Below are 20,064 nucleotides of genomic sequence, written 5' to 3'. Positions count from 1 at the left end.
CAGACATTGATATTCCTGTCTCCACCTCCTGTGCCCCCCTCTGGGTTGGGGAGGGCAGGAAGCTGAAGCACCGGGGGGCAGGAGTGTACAGAATCAGGTTTAGAATCCAACATTTAAGTTGGACAAGACCTCCAAGACAATCGAATCCAAGCTGTCCAAACCCCACCTTGTCCCCAGCCTGTTGCACTGAGTGTCACCTCCAGGGACGGGGACTCCAAACCTCCCTGGGCAGCCCCTTCCAATGTTTAACAACCCTTCCAGGGCAGGAATTCTTCTGCCACCCATGCCTGGACCTCTATTCTCCTCTCTGGGCTGAGGCTGGAGCAGAGTGGCCAAGGCTGGTGGAGCTGACACCAAGGGATGGATTTGATCTGGCCTGAGTTAAAATGTCATGGAAAACCAGCTGCTCTCACAGGATCCTGCAGATCCTGTGCTGCCAGGCTGTGGTGGAGGATGGCAGTGAGGGATGGCAGTGGCTCATTGAAACTGGGAGCTTTGCCTGCTTCCCTAGAGCCCAGGAGCTGCAGCACCAGGCATTTCCCACTCAACTTCCCTTGCTGTGCCTCTCCCCTTCCCTTCTGATGGTCCTGAGGTTGATTTGGCTGCATGGGGGCTTTGTGGGGGCTCTGTGGCACATCGGGGTGGAAAACAGCACCACAGCCCTCTGCAGGGATGTCCCGAGGACAAACCCTGCCAAGAAAGTTCAGGGCACAGGGAAAACCACAACCAGCTTGGATAAACAGGGGAAATGGGGGGAGGACAGCGGGATCCATTCCCAGGGAATGAGTTTCAGAGCAGGGGGAGGCAGGCACTGATGCCTCCTCGCCAAGGAGGGAGCTTTGGCAAGGAGTGCTGGTAGCCATGGGGATGGGAGGAAAAGGGGGATGCAGGTGGGAGTCAGGGAAAAAAGGACAGGCACTCATCAACCTGGCTGCAGCAGGCAGCACAGGAGGTGAGCTGCTTCTATTTTCAGTTTTCCTGATAAGCACTGCCAGGCTCGGGGAGGCATCAGGGTGGAGCAAACCCAAGCTGGGAGCTGTTGGGATAAACACCCACACTGAGGGAGGTGAACTCTGGTTTTAGGGGGCTTGCATGCCTGCAGTGGTGCAGGAGAGAGGGAGCAGGCAGGGAACTTCAGGGAGCAGCTGGATCTGAAGGGGCTTTGGGTGGTTGCAGCCCTAATGAGCAGCCCCTTGGAGGAGCTGCTTGGAGAGGTCCTGCAGGATGGAGAATCTGAGCCTGCTCAGGGGCCAGAGTTAACTCAGCACCTCAGTACCAGCGAATTATGCACTGTTTATTGCTGAGAGTGTTGTTTTCTGCGTTTTTTTTTTTCCTTGATGTGTCAAAGGCTTTCTGCACCGATCCTGCTTTGCTGCATTCCCTGGCTGAAGCTGCTGCTGGAGGGGAAGGAGCCTGTGCCTCGTGCTTGGCCAGTGTCACTGCAGGACTTTGGGCTGTTCTTCTCAGCGTTTTCCCTTCACGCTGTCAGCATCCAGCCCCATCTCCTGTGCCACGGGGTGGAACTGGGGCCCCACGGGTGATGCCCAGATGAGTGGCTGAAATCCAGGTGTGGAATAACCTTCCTGATGTGTTCTCATCCCAGCTGCTGTGGGAGAAGGGGTGGAGTGGTAGGGGCAGAGAGCTTCCTATGAGCTCAGGGCAGGGACTGTTCCCCCACGACCAAGGAACCACTGAAGTGTTGGCAGCTGGTTTTGTTTCTGATTTAAGGCTCTATTTGCCCAGACCAGGCTGCCCTTGCTCTGTTAATAACAGGTCACCATGTCCCTGAGCTGTTTGAGGGTTTGTTGTTGGAGCAGCAGTGTGTTTTGGGGGTGGCAGAGAGAGAATGGGCCCCTGATGTTTGTGATTTAATTCAGGCTGAGGATGGAGGGCAGGAAAAACTGCTCCAGGTCAGGCTGGGGGTCTGATCAAGATCCTTTCTCCAGCTTCAGTGCTGTTCTCTCCCACCAGCAGTATGGAAACTACTTTTGGGAAGGAATAATATGAATTTTAGCATTAACAGCTTTTCTTCTTGGGGGCAGGGGAAGCTCAGAGGCTGCCATTTGACAGCAGTCAGCACCAATCAGCTGGGCCAGTGGCTCCTGGAATAGTTTGGAAGCCTGCTGGGCTCCAGACTGCTTCAAAATGAGCTGAGCTGAATCACAGCCACTCCAAACTCCCTCTGCTTGGAGAGGGGCTGAGGTGAAGAGAATTCCAGAGGGTGGGGGAATAAAACTCAAGTGGTTCCCATGAGCTGGGGAGCTAAGGCAGCCTGGAGAGTTGTTTATGCCTCGTGGCTGAGCTCAGCAAGCTCTAATTGATGATTTCCCCACGTTTAGGGCATGCATAACGTCCTTCCCTGGTGGATTCATTGGTGCCTGATGGGAGCTGAGCTAGACACGCAGCCCTTCCCTCTGTGAGGAAATCTTTCCTCTAGCAGACTGTGATTTCATGACACTCAGAGAAACCAGGAGTTTTTTATGAGCCTGCATCCCCACGAAATTTGGCTGGGAGCTGGCCATCCTCTTCCAGATTGATTAAGGATGGGCACAGAAGTGGGTGTTGAAAGCTCAGCTGTTTAATCCTCTTTTTCTCTGCTGTTGACACACAAGCAGAAGTGTCTGGATGGGAAAGAGCAGACTCAGGATGTCACATCCCTGAGTCCTGTTGGCTCATCTGGCCAGACAGGCTGTGACTGTGGGCTTGAGGGTGACAGCTGCATTAGGACGTGGTGCTGGGGTCTGGATGGATTATAGGTCAAGATGCAAACAATAAAGTTGGGCTAAGCCTGGTTAATGAGGACAATTTATCCTAGAGCTGTGGCAGAGTGATGCGATGAGGCTTTTCAGCTTGGGCATAACTTTATCCTTCCCTCATTTAACTGGAATTGATGTCAAGCCAGTGATGAGAACAACTGCAAAGCCAGCTCTGGGAAGGGCTGCTCCTTGCTCAGTTTGGAAATTGGACATCTCTGATGAGGATGAGCGCTCTGGGAGCAGTTTTGGGAATGCTGCTGAGCCAGGAGCACGGCCAGCCTGATCACAGCTAACCTGGGCACGGTGGGTTTGCTCAGGGAACAAATTTGTTTTTCATGCTGAGGCCATGTCTGGGCCTTTGTGGGGCTCTGTGTCACGCTTTGTTAACGAGGCCAAGTGATCTTTGCTCACTGGAGAAAAGCCACAGCTGTGGTGTCACTCCTCATCCTGTACCACACTGCAGACAGGAGAGAGAGTGGAGTACAACCTCCTGAGGTGTCAGTGAGATTTACCCCGTGCTTGGCTCAGGAAACGCTGGCTCTGTTTGAATCACAGGATCACAGAATGGTTTGGGTTGGAAGGGACTTCAAAGCTCATCTCATTCCAGCGCCCTGCCATGGGCAGGGACAGATTCTGCTGGGCCAGGTTGGCAGAATCAATGCTGGAAATTTTTGTGGCTGTGGGGTTTTCCTCAGGGCTGTGCTTAGGGTGGTTTTTATGGCAGGTTTTTATCCCCATTAGCACTTTTGGGGATCTCTACTCACCTGTAGTGTGGAAAAGCTGGGATCTCCTGCAGGAGTGGCTCTGTCTGGGCAAGCTCCCCTTAGCAAAAAAGGAGAAATGGTGAATAACTCAGGCAGAACCACAGGGGAAACGTGGGGCTGCCCTGGAATTGTGTCTGTAAAGTGGCCAGATATGGGAGAAACAAAGGATAAAGCAGGCAGAAAGGAGTTTATCTGGAGGCTTATGAAAATTGAGTGGTGCTTGGTTCCAAAGCACTTCTTGCATCACCAGGCAAGCTGCGCTGAGCCCAAATTTCCCGTTATGCAAAAGGTTCCCCAAGCCTTAAATAAGCCCTTGAAAGGCCATGAGACAGGGAGGGGAACGTGGTGAGAAACTGAGAGGTGCCAGAGCCAGGCTGTGGAGACAAGTCATGTCTGTGAGTGGATTTTCTCTGCTGTTGTGGTGCTGAGGGGAGAAGCTGAGCAGGTTCTTGCCAAGGATGAGTGTGAGGATTTGTCTGGTCTCCTGCCCAGCAATGACAGGCAGGAGAGGAAATTTCCTTTTGTCAGCCAACACTGCCTCTCTCCTGTCCTTTCCCCATCCCTGCTCTGGGGATGCTCCTCCTGCTGAGCCAGGGGATCTCTGCTGGATTAAAAGCAAACCCCATTCCCTCACATCCCCACCAGGGTGGGAGGCCAGCAAATAATAGCCCAAAAAACCCTGAGTACTCCACTTGTCTGGTTGGCATTTCCCCTAGAGGCAGAATTCTCTTCTTTTGTATGGGATTTGATATGTGGTTACAACAAGCAGAGGAAAAGTGCCAGGGCTGCCCATTCTCCTCCATCCCTCTGGGTTTTGGGTGTTTCATCTCAGCAACACAGGAGCACTGCACCCCTAATTGCTGCTTTTTGCTGTTAATTAATCAAACCCACGGTTTTCTGGCCTGAAATCTTGTTTTGTTTTTTGGGTTTTTTTTCCTTCTTGTCACTTTTGCTACAAGCAGGATTAAAAGCTTCTCTCATGCAAAATAATGTCTATAATTGCAACTTCACATACCAGTTTGGACTTTGATTCTGCCTTCCTGTGCAAGACTATTTATTGCTGCTGTATTCTTTTGCATCTGGTGGTTGTGTGTGCAGCTGTGCTGTTGCACCAGCATCTCCCAACTCCTGTATTTTCCTTGTATCTCATTAATTTTGCAGGTTTCCTTGCTCCCTTGCCCCCAAGCCTATCACCCCTGTGCTTTCTTGTGCCTGTTCTCAGCTTGGCATCTGTCCTGGTTCCCACCTCCTTCCCCATGCATATGCTCCCTGTCATCCAAATGCACCCCCAGCAATCCTCACTCCATTAAAACACACAAATATCATCTTCAGCCATTCACAAACTGCCTCCTTCCAGCCTCAAAACCCAGCCTTTTAGAGCTTGGATGGATCAAAATGTTCTGTGGGTGATAGATGGGAGATTAATCTATTTGTTTCACTTACAGTTTTGGCAGCAATAAAAAGAAGCAAACCCGGATTTTTGGCCACAAACCACTTCTTGCAGGTTGATTTGGTAGAGGCTGCTTTGTTTTCCTTTCTTCTCCCTCTTGAATCTGCCAGGGTCTCTAAGTTAAATAAATAGATTAATCTTCTTTCTGTAGCCCAGAGATCAGGTTGATGCATTTAAGAGCTTCCTCTCCCTCCAGACTCCTGAGATGTTCACAGATCCGATTCATATTTTAGAGCTTCCTTCATGTAAAGAGCCTCGCTGGTGTAGCAGCAAATCTTCACTAACAGCAAATAGGGCTCCGTGCTCCTTGGGTTTCTTTTCTTCTGAGAGAGCTGAAAATTTTCCATCAAAGCCTTTTTTTGCTAAAAGGAGATTTTTTTTTCCCTTTTTTTTCCCTTTTCTTTTTGTGGAAAAAGCAGCCTTTGGAGAGGTGGGGGGAACTGCCTCAAACCTGGAGGTTTTTCCTTCAAAAGGGAAACTTGGTGTTTTGTGTGTTGAAGGTTGGATCACCCTGAGCCAAATGGCTGAGAGCAGGTTCCCGAAAGTGTCTCCACTTAGCAAAACAAAAAGTGTGGCACAACTGGGAAAGTCGTGGTTTTCGAGGAGGGGAAAATGGGTTTTTGATCAGCTCTGTTTGCTGTGCTCAAAGGTGATGCATTGAGAGCAAAGAAACCTCAAGCAAGGGGTGTTTTAAAGCAGTTCCTTCTGAATGCTGCCCTTGAAATGTAATAAAAGTGGGGTCCTGAGTGGGTTTTTCATCCACTTTGTGCACTCACAGCATAGTATTGTAAGAGACAGGCAGGAAGGTTGGAAGAATTAAAGGTTTAATGCCAGTGGGTACTTGGATCTTGCACTGCCCAGGGAAAGATGTTTTGCTAAAATTTGTAAAGCTGTGGTCACTTTCTACTATCCCAGGTTGCTCCAAGCCTCATCCAACCTGGCCTTGGACACTCGCAGGGATGGGGCAACCCTGCAACATCCATTTGAAAAAGGCATAGTGGTTTGTTCCCTATTGGAACAAAGCCCCTACTCCAAAACTCATTTTTTATCCATTTCTCAGTGTAAGACCTTTGCTGTTTTAAAGCCTTTTTCCTGGTTAAGCTTTTGATGAATCCAAGGCTCTGGCTGTGCTCATTTATTCAGGTTTCTTTGCAAGCAGACTTGTTGAGCAGCTCAGATTCTGCTCACCTCAGAGTGTCCCCAGGCCACCTCAGCTGGAGACATCACTTTGCATTTCCCTCTCCAAAAATCCCCTCCTGTACTGCTGTCTGCAGTGCAAACTCTGCTCTGTCCCTCACCAGAGGCGCTTTAATGGAAGTGAAGGCCTGCAGAGTGGGCATGAGTCTTCTGCTGAATTAATGTGGCATAAAATGTGTCAGGAGAGCCACTTCAAATTGGAAAAACCAGCTGTACACAGAGGGGTTTGTGCCTGCCAGGGGTGGGGAGGCAAACAAAGCTTTGTTTTTCCTTCTTTAGAGATGATTTTTGACCTGCCCAGAATCTTTACCCAAAGTAAAAAACCCTCAGCACTGTATTTTGTGCTAAGAATGGTCAAGGACGGAGGTGCTGGTCAAGGATTGAGGTGCTGGCTGTGGGACCAGAGGGGCAGAGCTGCTGTGGCCACCTCTGGCCCTGTTTAATGACAGCCCCCTGTCCTTCCCAGCTGGGAGAAACCCTTCCCTCCCTCCTCCCACCTGCAGCCTCTCCTCTTCCCCCAGCCTGGTGGTGATTTTTCCTCTCAGATAACAGCTCCAAGCCAATTAAGAGTGTCTCACACAGTCCTCGCCGTGGGAGACCACGGTGCTTTTAACTGCTATTGTTTGTTAATAAAAATAAATCGTGGGCACCAGAGCAGGGAGGGAATCCCACATGGCCTCGGTTTTCTCTTTTCCTGGCGGTTTTTTTCAATCAGGGGATGGGCGCGGGCAGGGAGGTTTTGACAGATGATGTGGGCAGGGATGTGCTGGGGTGTTTGGTGCTCTGTGCACGGTGCAAATCATTGCTCAGCAGCTTCCCTGCGAGGGGGCAGAGGCACAGGCACAACTGGGGCTGTGCTGCTGCCAGCAGCAGGAATTGCTGGCGCAGGGATGGGGCAGCTGCAGCTGCAGCATCCTCTCAGAGGCTGGAGGAGCTCATCCAGCACAGCAGCCAGACTTTGAGGAAAACAGGGGGGAGTTGGGATGGGAGAAGTTGGAAGGGCCGATATGAGAAGGAGAGGATCATTTCAGGCATGGAAGCACAGCCAGGGCTGGAGGATGTACAGCCTCACCGTTACAGATGCATATTATATGACTGGCTTTTCAATCTACAATAGAAACCTTTTAATTTTAATAGTTAAATATTTTTCGATTTTTCAAATTTTAATATTTTTCAAATATTAAAATGAATACTCTATGTGTTATGTTGGAAAGTTATGCTGTATTAATCTCTTATAAGTAGCATGGTAAATATAGTTTTTAAGCTATAGCATAGTATTAAAATAGAAACTATCTGATGTAAGATACTCTTTGTAACAACCTCAAGGAATGGACAGGATAGCCAAGAAATTCTTTGCATACTGACACCAAAAATTCCAAGAGAAGAATTATGACCTCCTTATCAGGACCGTTCAGACTTCTTCCAGACTTCTAAGAGCCAAGAACTTGATTTACAAGATGAAGTGGGGGGCAGAAATTAAGCAGAGGACATCCTTGTTTGAAAAGAATGTTTGCATCATGTATGGGATATGTGAATATGCAACAGGCTGTTGCTTTTAAGGGTTAATCCTTTGTTAGCAAGGTGTGCTTTTTTGGCTTAGTGCCCAAGAGCATCACATCTGTAATTCTTTGCTTTTTATTGTCCTAACTCTGGTTGTCCAAACTCTTATTGCTCTATTTTTATTACTATTTATATAACTATTTTATTGCTATTAAACTTTTAAAATTTTAAAACGAGTGATTGGCGTTTTTCACACTCACCCCTCCTGTACTGTTGGTGCCACAGGTTTTTTACCAACACAGGCTCAGGTGGCTCTCCCAGGAAGGGTTACCCCAAATTTTGTGAACAACCCCACAATTTTGTGAACAACGGAATTCACTCTTTAGAATTTCTAAATACTTGTAATCACCACCAACATGCACAAGCTAAAACATAAATGGAAAGCCAGTATTATCTGGTCATTTTTCTCCATTTCAAATATTGGGGTGTTTTACTCCCAGTGCTCTGTGCATCCATCATGAGTGTTTTCTCAGCAGGCACAGGATTTTGTTTGTGGAAGGCTTCAGAGGAGGGCAGGAAGGGCACAGCTCCTGGATCTCTGCACTGCCTAAATTCCCAAGCAGAGCCCCATCTCAAACCCACTCCCAGCATCAAGTGAGCTGCCCCAGCAAATGAGCTTTAATGCTGTAATGGGACTTTTGTGAGCGTGGCTGAGGGGGCAGGTGGGGTTTCACACTCATAATTCCACTCCTAATTCACTCCTCTGTGCCCGCAGAGCTCTCAAGTATTGACCCAGCCTGGGAGGGCTGATGGGTCGCGTGATAAAGCTGTGGAGGAGAGGAAAATTGAATAAAGATGTCCTGTGACTGAAGTCTCCTTGTGTTCACAGGTCCGGGGCTGATAGTGCTGGGGGAAATCTCACTCTGAGATAGCCCAGCCTGTGTGAGGAATTAAGATGGGGACATGCTGCTTTTATCTGTCAGCTGTGATAGGAAATTTGATCAGGCTTTGCTAATTCTGGGGAGGATTGAGAAGGGTGAGATGAGAGGACTCAAGGCTGGGGAGAGAGAAAGTTAAAGAAAATAATCCACAGCAACGAGAAATGTCAGCAATACAGTCGTCCTTCTGCTTCACTGCCTCCAGAATTCTTTTCTCCTTGAAGTTTTCTTGCTTCTTTTTCTGGAAGTCACGAAGGGTGGAGGGAAAAAAAAAAAGGAGAAGAGAGAGATGAAAGAACACAGCTAGGGGAATGAAAAATTAAAAAAAAAAAATCCATTTATGTATCAGCTGAGCAGGTGTTTATCACTAATATCAGCTTCCCTGGGCAGTCACCTGCCCTGGTGTCACCTGGCTGCTCTCTGCAGAGGTGAGATGTGATGGGGAGCCCAAGGTTCCTTTCATCCCCCTGATGCCTGGGGAAGGGAGATACCACAGCTCTGCCTCTCAGCCTGGGTAAATCCATCCCTGGCACTGGTGTGAGGACAAAGAGAGGGGTGGCTGTGAGCAAAGCAGGCTCTTTAATGCTGATGAAATCTAAAAAAAAATGAGACGTGGTTTTTATAGGAACATAGAAATTGCCAGACTGGAACCGAGCTCTGCTTCATATTGTTAAGCATCCTTTTTAAGCACTGCCTGCTTCCAGAGGCTGTGTGAGGAGCCTTGCCCCGAGGGCTGATTCTTCCAGTCCTCAAAAATAGGGAATTCACCAGCTCCTTGCAGCGTGAGGGGTTTACACCCCATCCAAACATTAATTTGTGGTTTTTTTTTTTTTTTCCTTCAAATGTAGCATTGCAATTCCAGCCATTCATTCTCCTTATTGACGTCGATCCTTCCCTCAGCCTCACAGAGGTTTTTTTGACTGCGACAATACCTCGTGGTAATGATTTACCCGCGCTAATTATGCATTTTTTGCCGAGCGAAACATATTGGTGGTGGCTTTAAATGGAGCGATTTTTCAGTTTAATTGAACTTACATCTTTGTGGCCCCGGGGCAGGCTGTCAGTGGAGATCTCCCCTCCCCTGAGACACTTTTTGGAGCTCAGCAGCAGCCACTTGTTGAGATGTTTTTCAGGTTTTCCATGTTCTTCCCTTCTTGCCTGTTCCATTTAAACCCCAGCCTGTCTGCAAAAGAAGCTTGACACAAGGCAAGAGCTCTCTTTGCCTGTCGAAAGAATGAAAAAGCCCCGTTAAGTTGTTTGTTGATATTCCCCGACAGTTTTTTTCCCCCAATTCCTTGCTGCTCTGCAGCTGTTAAATTTGTTGTCTCAGCTGTGAGGATTACTCCAGCTTTGCTCGAGCTGTGTTTTCTCACCATTCATCAAGCTTCTGCTGAGGCAGGGTGAGATCCATCAACACCAAAGCCCCCTCCAAACTCCTGCTTGGGTGAAAAAAAAAAAAAAAAACCCAAAAAATCTGCCTGGAGAAGGTGGAATTTGCTGCCAGGTTTTTCCAGGGTGTTTGTGGTTTCTCAGCTTGCAGGAGAAGGCGTGCAGGGGGGTTTGCAGTGTGGGGTTGCATGGGGATAAAAGCAACACGTTGGGGTTTTTGGGAAGCCTGGGCCTGGCTCTGCTCTCCGGGGCAGCTGGAGATGCTGAGCCCTGTGTGGCTCCTGCTGGAGACAGATGTGGCAGGAACGAGTTCTGCAGGGCGGTGGCGTTTTTGGAGGTGGGAGCAGAAATCACTGCCCAGAGAAGTTGATGCCCCATCCCTGGAAGTGCCCAAAGCCAGGTTGGACGGGGCTTGGAGAAAGCTGGGATGGCAGGAGATGTCCCAGCCCATGGCAGATGGTCTTTAAGATCCCTTCCAACCCAAACCACTCCATAACTGTGTGAAATAACAGCAGATTCCTCAAGTGTCCTTGTCAGGCTGTGCAGAGGGAATGAGCAGAGAGGTGGCTGCTTTTCAGGGACGTCTTCTTTATCTCTGTGGCAGCTTCAGCAGAGGGGTGGTTTTGGGGTTTTCTTGTAGTGATTTAACATTTTATTCTGCCTTTTGGCTTTTTGCTCTACTGTCTAAGAATTTTTCTGCAGAAATCTCCAAATAGCAGGAGGCTGTGGTGATAGCAGTGAAGAAGAGCACCAGCTCACACAGTCATTAAAAATGTATCAGTAGTTTCAGAAGCAACTTGCTCCCTCTCGGAGGCAAATCGTCCATAATTCTGCTTGGTATTTAGAGACTTTTATCTCCAGAGAGAACACAAAACTCCCCAGTATAGCCCTGATTTATTTTATTCTCTTGACTTTCCAGAGCTGAAAGATGAAAAAAAAAAAATGGAGCTTAGCAGGAAAAGAATTCCACATTTGTGCTGCACGCAGGGGTCAGCTTGTGATCCAGCAGCAGCTTCTCAGCAAGGCACCTCCCACCCTGAAGGACCCAGGGAACTCTTTCCCAGCCATCCCACTCTTTTTTTTGGGGGGGAGCAGATTGGGAATGCTCCACAGACAGCTGTCCATCAGCCCAGCCTGCTGTCAGAGCAGGAGAGAGGAGCCACTCAAGCAGGAGCTGTGCAGTCACAGCTCCTGACATGTTCTCGCTGGGAACTTCAGCAGGGGAAGTTGGTTTGATTTATTTTCAGCCAGCTGAGGATGAGTCTGGGATAAGTCATCTTCACATGCACAAGAATTAGTGCAGCAAGCTGCTAAAGAGCTTTGTCTCTTTGGGGTTTTCTCAGCCCGGTGAGGTTTTAATGAAGGAAAGCTGTCCTCCTCTCCTCTCCGAGTGGAATTTGGGGCTGCACCGGAGTGGATACCCCAGCTGTAGCCACAATTCACTGGTGCACCTGGGTGGAACTCCTGTTTCACAGCGTCTCCTGGGGAAATGAGGGACAGACAGAAGCACCTTGCAGCTGGAAGGCGGCTTGGGAGGATGACAAGCTCAGCAAAGCAAAATTAATGTACAGTGAGGGCGTTGGAACTGTGCTCACCACCCTTTCGTGCCTGAATTTAGGGAGGGGGCAGCAAGTGGGGACTGGGAGATGAAGAGGGCTGTGAGGACTGAAACACCTCTTTGCTCATTTCAGAGTAACTTTGATGCTGGGCTAAGAGGAAAATCCTTTCTCTCCTTCCCTCCTGATCCTAAATCTGGATCCCAGCTTTTGTGCAGTTGTGCTGGTGGGGAGGACATCCTTGTGTTCCTCTCCCCAGGTATTTTGCCATCACCTCCAGCAGCCAGATGGTCCGTGGGCACGGCTTGTAGGATCCTGTGTTTTCTGCTGTTCGGCAACCCCCAAGATGCATTTCTGTGGCATTCACATTCTCTGGACAGACAGACATCATTCTGTCCCTCAGGATTGCACAGAGAGAAGAGGAGAAAACAATCTTTATCTCTGCTCCTTGGTTTTCCCCATGTGGAATGTGGTGTGGAGATTGTTCACCTGCAGTGATGGCTGGGTTGGATTCAGGTGAAGTTGTTTGGGGTCAGTGACCAAAGGGACCCAGCTGTGGCTGGGACTCTCAGCAGAGTCACGAGTTTGAGTTAGTTAGAGAGGTAAGTAAGAAGTAAGCATGTAGAATAGGAGAGTATCTCTTTAAATAGGATATTAATGTAATATAGTATAGTTTTAATAAAGCTGTCCTTCAGCCTTCTGATCTGGAGCCAGACACCATCATTTCTTCCCATCGGGGGTTGCCTGATTTTCGATACATTTCCATTGCTGGCAGCTCTTCCCCAGGCCCGTGCTCCAAAACCCAAGCCCTCCTGAGGGGTGAGGTGGAGCAGCATCCCCCTGTGCTCCATGTCCCAGGTAATTACAGCCCCGCTGCTCCCGGAGCAGGGCTCAGCGGGCGCCCTGGATTTACTGCTCAGCTTGGCTGTGAACTCCGAGCTGCTGATGCACAGGCAGCTGCTGCTTGCCTGGAATCTCCTCCTCAGCCTCTCCAGCAGGCTGCAAACAGGAGGAGCAGCCTTGAGGTCTGTCCCTTGGAGCAGGTTGCTCCTTGTGCATTTTGTCTTTGCAGAGTCTGAAATGAGAACCCCTCAATTTAACCTGGAGGTTCACAGGATTATTGAGGTTGGAAAAGCCCTCCCAGACCATCGAGTCCAAGCTGTGACTCATCCCCACATTGTCACCAGCCCAGAGCACTGAGTGCCACCTCCAGTGGTTCCTTGCACATCTCCAGGGATGGGCACTCCAGACCTCCCTGGGCAGCCCCTTCCAATACTAAACAGCCCTTTCCATGGGGAAATTCCTCCTGATTCCACCCTGAACCTCCCCTGGCCCAGCCTAAGGCTGTTCCCTCTCCTGCTGTCCCTGTTCCTGGGATCAGATCCCAAATCCCCCCCGGCTGTCCCCTCCTGTCAGGAGTTGTGCAGAGCCACAAGGTCCCCCCTGAGCCTCCTCTTCTCCAGGCAGAGCCCCTTTCCAGCTCCCTCAGGTGTCCTGGGGCTCCAGACCCTTCCGCAGCTCTGTTCCCTCCCCTGGACACTCTCCAGCCCCTCCATGTCCTTCCTTGAAGTGATTCCATAGAGCTTTGGCAGGGAATGATGAGGATGTAAACTCCAGCAACCTCCTCAAATTTCAGGCAGGCATTTCCCTCCTGTTTGGCTGGAATTTGAGGGGTTTGTTACCCCCTTTTCCTTGCCCTGCTCCTGGTCTGACATTCCTTACCAGATGTTTTAGTTGAGCTGTGGCTGTTCATCACCAGGGGCTGGCAAGGTGTTTTGGTTTTCCCAAAATCTCAGATTTGGTTTTCTCAAAACCTCAAATTGGCGAACCAAAACCACTGCACAAGGAAAGCACACTGGGGGTAGCAGTACAAGAAGTAGGACCTAAAATGTCCTAAAAAAGGAGGGAAACAGGACTGTGAGTGTTGGGGAGCCGCTTCAGAGCCAGAACTGAGCACGAGGGAGCTCTTTGGGTGGCAAAGAGCTCAAGCTGCCCTCGCTGTCCTGCTGTCTCCGTGGGGAAGGGATGTCTGTGTGTGTCTGTGCGTGTTCCGCGAGCTCCAGCGCCTCATTCCAGGCTGTGAGTGCCTCTGACGTGATCCTGCTGTTTTGTCAATATCTTGGAAAGTTTGGAAATAGCTGCTTCGAAGTGCTCAAATGATACGTTGCTCTGCAATCTGTCTCTGCCGCTGCCAGCACGTCTAAGTAACCAATTTCCCGTGTGTTTAACCTTTTGGGGCTTCTCTTCCCCAGGAATTACTCTGGAACTCCCACTGAAAAGAGGGGGGAAAAAAATTGAGAAAATTGCTATTTGCCCTTCACAGAGGTGGTTCACGGTTTTCCAGGTGGTTTTGGGAGCAGTTTTTAGCGTTTAAAAATGCATTGAGAGCACTGAAATGGGGATGTTCTTCCCATGTCTGACTGACAGCTGGGCATGAGATTCCTCAATTTTCTGGAATTGGGATGCAGGAGGGAGAGCTGGAGGTGGGGAGGCATGATCCAGGTAAGGATCAAACCCCCCAGGGAGTGGAGATGTCTCAGGGCTCCCTGGATTTTTATTTCTGTGGCCCTGTCTCCGCATTTCCCCTCCTCGAGAGGGGATGGTCCCTGTGGAGAGTGCTGAGATAAGCTGGAGGAAGTCTTAAATGCAATCTAAAAATAGATTAATTGGAAAATTGCAAGTAAAAGGCTGTGTCTTGCTCAGACAAAACTCCTGGTAACTTCAAAGGCACATTAAAGACTTTGCCTGTGTCAGGACTTGGTATTTGGCCCAAGAAGGAGACAAATGGAAGAGGGTGAGAATGTTTTGTTTGCCAGCAAAAGAGAAGGGAGAGATAAGGTAACAGATGAAACACTCAAAGTCAGCATTTAAGGACATTGCTGCCTGTGGAGATAATTTTATCAACTCCAGGGACAACAGGGTTTTTTTGTGGTTTTTTTTTTTTTTTTCGTTTCTTTTTTTCTATTTTCTATGAAAATCTGCCCTTTATGAAGCTGTTTAAAATGGCATTTGTTACAAATTTGATTAGCTGTGCTGCAGGAGCCTGCTGTGGGACAGCCAGTGCCAGTATCTGTGCTGATGATGAGTTTGTGGATTTTCCACCTCCTGCCCTTCATTTTGTTGGTGTTCTGACTTTGGAACTTGGACCTCTGTGTGGTTGGGTGGTGAGACAAAAAAAAAGAGGACCAAAAAAAGATGCTCTTGGTCTTGTGCCGAACCCTCTCGTTCCTGAAAGGGAGGGAAGGAGGTGACTGGAATTGTGGTAAGGAATTGGTTTCTACTTTGGTGAGGCCCAAGTGACTTCTGCCTCCTAAACCCTTCCCTCAAATCACGTTTTGCTATGAAAATGTTTTGTCCCATCCTAAAATCAGAAGTCAGTATTATATAATGAGCTGCAGGCTGCTCTGAGTGGAAAGAGAAAGGGAGGGTGGGTGAGAATAGAAGTCAGAGATGTGACTCAATATTGATTTCCACTTGTTTTTGTTGAAACGCTAAAAATGCCAGGATGAAATATTTGGACTTTTCCTCGCGTTTCTTTCCTTTTTTTAATTTTTTTTTTTTTTTTTTTTTTTTTTTTTTTTTTGCAAGGAGCTCTCTGCCCAGTTGGATTCCAAATCTTGAATAATTCATAGTCTGTAAATAGCTTCCTCCTCCTCGGGTAAATAGAGCTTTTGTCTCCAGTGCTGGGCGAGCTGAGTGATGCTGCTGGGGGAGATCAGAGGGGCTCACGGGCCGGGTTTTGTGTCTCCCTGCAGAGTTATGTCATGCCCAGACCACCACAGGGCTCCATGAGGATTTATGGAAGATGCTCCGTGTCTTGGCGCCTCTGGTGCTCCTTCTGCTGTGGCTGATGAGGATCTGGGCCAGCCCCCATTCCCTGAGGATTGGTGAGTGCTCACCTGGCTTGGGTCTGGGTTTATTGTTCATATTTGCTTATTAGGAACTCCTGCTACAGTTTTGCAATATTCAAATCTTAAAAGACCTATTTAGAAATGAATAAAGCCCAGGAAGGATATTTAGCTGTAGTAAGGTTGGTAACACATAAATATTTTTATACTTATACCTACACCTATGCTCACACAAACAAGAGCAAAACTAGATGTACAATTTACTGTGAAATATTAATTAATACTAAAAAATCTGCAAAAGCTTTGGTAGATTTTACCAGTCAGATGCTGGAAGTTATGGCAGTATCACCAAGTTCACAGAAACAGCACTGGCTTGTACCTCTAAAACTTGGTGTATTAGCAGAACTCGACCATTAGAAGAAGACTCTGGTATTTTTTAATACACATTCACTGTCTTCCCACCAGCCCTTACAATTGTCCTTCCCCTGATGAGAAGATGAGAGAGAAAAAGACACTGAGAACTCCGAGATTTTACAGCTTAAAAAATAATGGAGAAATGACTCAGTATAATTAAAATGCTTTCCCAGTGACGCTCTGGAGGGATTTTTGGAGGGGGGAATCCTCCCTGCCCGGTGGGGTGTCCCTGTGCAGGTGGGGCTGACGCTGAGTGAAAGGTTTTCCTGCATTTTGGGAATGTTCTGCCTCTAGTTTGTACATGGAATGCAGTTTGTGGTGAGCTGACACGCTTGCTGAAGTTCCTCCTTGCATTTTGGGAATGTTGACTCCCTCCTTTTGTAAATGAAACTGAGCCTATGGTGAGTGGAGACGCTGAGCTCCTCCCTGAATTTTGGGAATGTTCTTCAGTTTGTACATGAAATGCAGTTTATGGTGAATTGACACACTTGCTAAAGTTCCTCCATGCATTCTGGGGAAGTTCTGTCTTTAGTTTGTACATGAAATGCAGTTTATGGTAAGTTGACACGCTTACTGAGTTCCTCCATGCATTTTGGGAATGTTCTCTCCTTCTTCTTGTCAATGAAATTAGTTTATGGTGAGTTGACACACTTGCTGAGCTCCCCCTTACATTTTGGGAATGTTCTCTACTTCTTTTTGTAAATGAAATGCAGTTTATGGTGAGCTGACACACTTACTGAAGCTTCTCCCTGCATTTTGGAGATGTTCTCACTTTCCTTTTGTAAATGAAAATAGTTTATGGTGAGTTGACAGAGTTGCTGAAATTCCTCCATGCATTTTGGCATGTTGTCTCTTCCTCTTGTAAATGAAATTAGTTTACGGTGAGTTGACACAGATGCTGAGCTCCTCCCTGCATTTTGGGAATTTTCTGTCTCTAGCTAGTAAATGAACACTTGTTAAAGCTCCTTCCTGCATTTTGGGAATGTTGTCTCTTCCTCTTGTAAATTAAATGCAGTTTATGGTGAATTTCCATATTTGTGTTGGTTCTCATGGTGTTGATGTTGCCCTTCCTGTGTGAATTCAAAGCCCCCCCTCAAAGAGCCACTGAGGAGCTAAAATCACCCCCTGCCATGTCCTAACCCCTCTCCTAAACTCCACATAAAATGAAATATTTCTCTCACAAATATATTTGCCCTCCATCGATGAGCAAGGGGTGCCAGGGCCCAACCTGCCCCCAGCTCAAGGGTGCCACAAGAGCTGTGAAAACCCCAAAACACCCCATTTGCAGGGAAGCCCCATGAGTCCAGCCTCCTCTGGGCTGTGCTAAGAGGCTCAGGGGGAGGCACCATCATTTCCCCTGGCTGCCCGTGCAGATTAAGGAACAGAAATGCATCCAGAAACCTCATAATGGAGCTCACCTCCCAGAACTGACACTTTGCTGTGCTGTTTAGAAAGGAAACTGCTTCCCCTGGCTGCTCCCCCTGCAGCCACCAGCTGCCTTTATTAACTATTTCTTGCAGATAAGCAGCCAATCCATTCCCGTCCCCATGTGCAGCTATCACAGGTGACACACTTGAAGTAAAAATTACCTCTCCCCTCTGCTGGTGGAGCATGAGGCAGCTCAGGAAATATGGGGAGGGAGGGTGTGAGCTGGCAGGAGCCTGGGAAGGGTGGCTGGGTGTTTTATATCCCTGGAATCCCTGATTCATGTGGAGCACTCCCTGCACGCTCCCAGCCCTGCTGCCTGCATTTCACCTTGATGGGCACATCCTCCACTCGAGCCAGCAGGTGGGGATGGGGATGGAATGTGGGTTATCAGGATGCTGAAGGTGAAAATCCTTCCTTTTGCTTTGTGTCCCATCTTTTTGGGGAGCACTGTGGGTTTTTTGGAGGGTGGAATAAAAGGGGAGCTCCTCCGACAGCACAGAGCTGCAAACCTGGGGTCAGTTTGTTCCCCACCTCCCCAGAGTGAAAGGTGAAGGTGTTTGAGACCTGGGACTGTGATTTTCAGCTTTTAAGGACTGGAAACACAAATCTCTGCTGCAGCTTCCAGGTGGCAATGGCAGCTGCCTTCCAGCTTGCTTTGGCTTGGGGGGTTTGATGAGAGTTGTTCCTTCATGCCACAGTTTCATTTTTACGGTGCCTCCAACAAAAAAGTTAATAAAAATAAAGTGCAGAATAAAAAGAGGGGGAAAAATATTACCAGCAGCCCTGAAATCATTCCCAAATGCATGCTTTTGGCAAGGCAGGGAGATATGGTATCTAGCAACATAAATCAATGCTCTGCATAAGGAAGGAAAAACAGGCTAGCAAGAACATTTAAATATTCAAAGAAAATGTGAGAAAATGTTAAAACAATCCTGAAAACCATCTGATAAGGGGCTGCTGAAATGCAAGGGGATGTGATCAGTAATGGCAGGGGAGCTGGGCAGTGTCAGGGTGGGTTCTTCACCAGGAAAAAGAGATTATTCCCTGCAGCTCTTGGCTTCGAGGCAGAAGGGAACACGGTGGTGCTGAGTCAGGGACACTTGGCTTGGGAACCAAGCCCTGAGCTTCCCTGCTGCTGCTTTTTTGGGGTTTGGGGTGGATCTTGGCCCTGGCAGCCCTCGGTGGAGTGGAGAGGCAGCAGATTGCTTCATCTCAGAGTGAATTTCTGCTGGCCTGGACAGGACCTACAGCGAGTGTTGCATTGCAGTGAGCTGGAGAGGCGTCATCTGTGCAAGGAATTGAGCAGAATGTGGGCTACAGGGTCACCTTCCCCAGGCCTTTGGCTGCAGAGGAGCAGTCTGGAGGCTTCTGAATGCTCTATTTCTCTCCTTGATACACACTGGGGGAAAACCATCAGTGCAGACTTGTTTTTTTCAGCCTTACATTGTTTGTTCCCTTCTGGTGCAGCCCTGGAGAAACTCTCCTTGTTCCTGTTTTTTCTGGAGACCTTGGTGAGGAAATCCAGGTTGTAAAAAAAGCTTTGTCCAAAATGTTGATGCTTTACTGAGATTGTCTTTTGTCAGTCTGTTTCCTGCTCTGTCTGGGTGGATTTATCTCTGTGGACCTCAAAAGCTGGGTCTGATCAGGGAGGGAAGGAGCAGGCACGGATGGGAGTGTTCTCAACAGCTTTAAGAGCTCTGGGAAGGAAGGAATTGCCTCCAGGCAGCCTGGAGCCCTTGGAAGAACCAGTACAAGTCCTCCCAAAATATCCTGGGAGCTCTTGCACAGGTTGTGTTGCATACAGACACCCCAAAAAACAAAAACCATCAGCTCCCCCCTGCCCTCCAGGGTAGCATCTCTCCTGTCCCTGCTTTTCAGCAGCACACAACATGTGTGGGAGCAGTTCTGGGTTTGTTTTTCGCCTGTTCACTCATGCTGAAGGAGGTGTCAGGAAATTTGCCTGAGTTATTTACTGGGTTATTTACTCGGCCTCGCTGAGCAGAGCGTGGGGGCCCTAAATTGGCATTCTCTGGCTTGATTCATTTGGTGTGCTAAAGAAGCTCATTTAAAATTCATACCCTGGCCAAAACTGTAGTTTATCCATGGAATTGCCCTCACCAGGAACAGGATCGGGATCTGACAGAGGATCTGCTGGCAAACTCCTTGCAAGGCCTCCTGTAGCCTTTCAGGATTTCCTCTGCCCATGAAAATCCCTTCCCTGCCTCTTGTCTCCCAGCTCCGCAAACTTTACACAACAGCTCCAGCATTTAAGGGCGTTTTTTAGGGTGAAACTTGATGTTTTCCTGCCCCATACCTAGGGACTGTGCATCCACCTCTGGCTCAGCTGTCATTGCTGTCCCAGTGCTTTGTGGTTCCATCCCCCAGAGAAGCAATTTGTGGTCCAAGTCCTCATGAAAACCCCAGCCTGATGCTGGGGTGTCACTGGAAGGGTCACTCTAGGTAGTTTGTCCTTGTTTCTAGGCATGATTCCAGAATTCTGGAGTGCCTGAAGGGCTGTGAATCTCCTGTGCCTGCTCTGATGGTGGAACCAGAATCACAGGATCATGGAATGGTTTAGGTTGGTTTAAAGATCCGGTTCTACACCCCTGCCATAGGCAGGGACAGCTCCCACTGTCCCAGGCTGCTCCAAGCCCTGTCCAGCCTGGCCTTGGACATTTCCAGTGATCCAGGGGCAGCCACAGCTGCTCTGGGCACCCTGTGCCAGGGCCTCACCACCCTCTCCGGGAAGGATTTCTTCCCAATACCCCATTTAAACCTACTCTTGTTGAGTTTTATGCCATCCCCCCTCATCCTGTCACTCCAA

General features: G+C 48.6%; 1 protein-coding gene across 1 annotated transcript in view; it reads left to right on the top strand.

Moving 5' to 3' along the window:
- Window positions 1–20,064, top strand: part of GRIK4 (glutamate ionotropic receptor kainate type subunit 4) — a 192,923-nt gene that overhangs the window by 51,167 nt on the left and 121,692 nt on the right. Inside the window, 1 exon segment of the mRNA XM_068172298.1 lies at window positions 15,306–15,437. Coding sequence (XP_068028399.1) covers window positions 15,356–15,437 — 82 coding nt within the window. The 5' untranslated portion in view covers window positions 15,306–15,355.

Source organism: Anomalospiza imberbis, chromosome 24, assembly GCF_031753505.1.
Source record: "Anomalospiza imberbis isolate Cuckoo-Finch-1a 21T00152 chromosome 24, ASM3175350v1, whole genome shotgun sequence".
Taxonomy (NCBI): Eukaryota; Metazoa; Chordata; class Aves; order Passeriformes; family Viduidae; genus Anomalospiza; species Anomalospiza imberbis.
The sequence above is the reverse complement of the archived record's forward strand: the minus strand, read 5'-3'. Positions and strand labels throughout refer to the sequence as shown.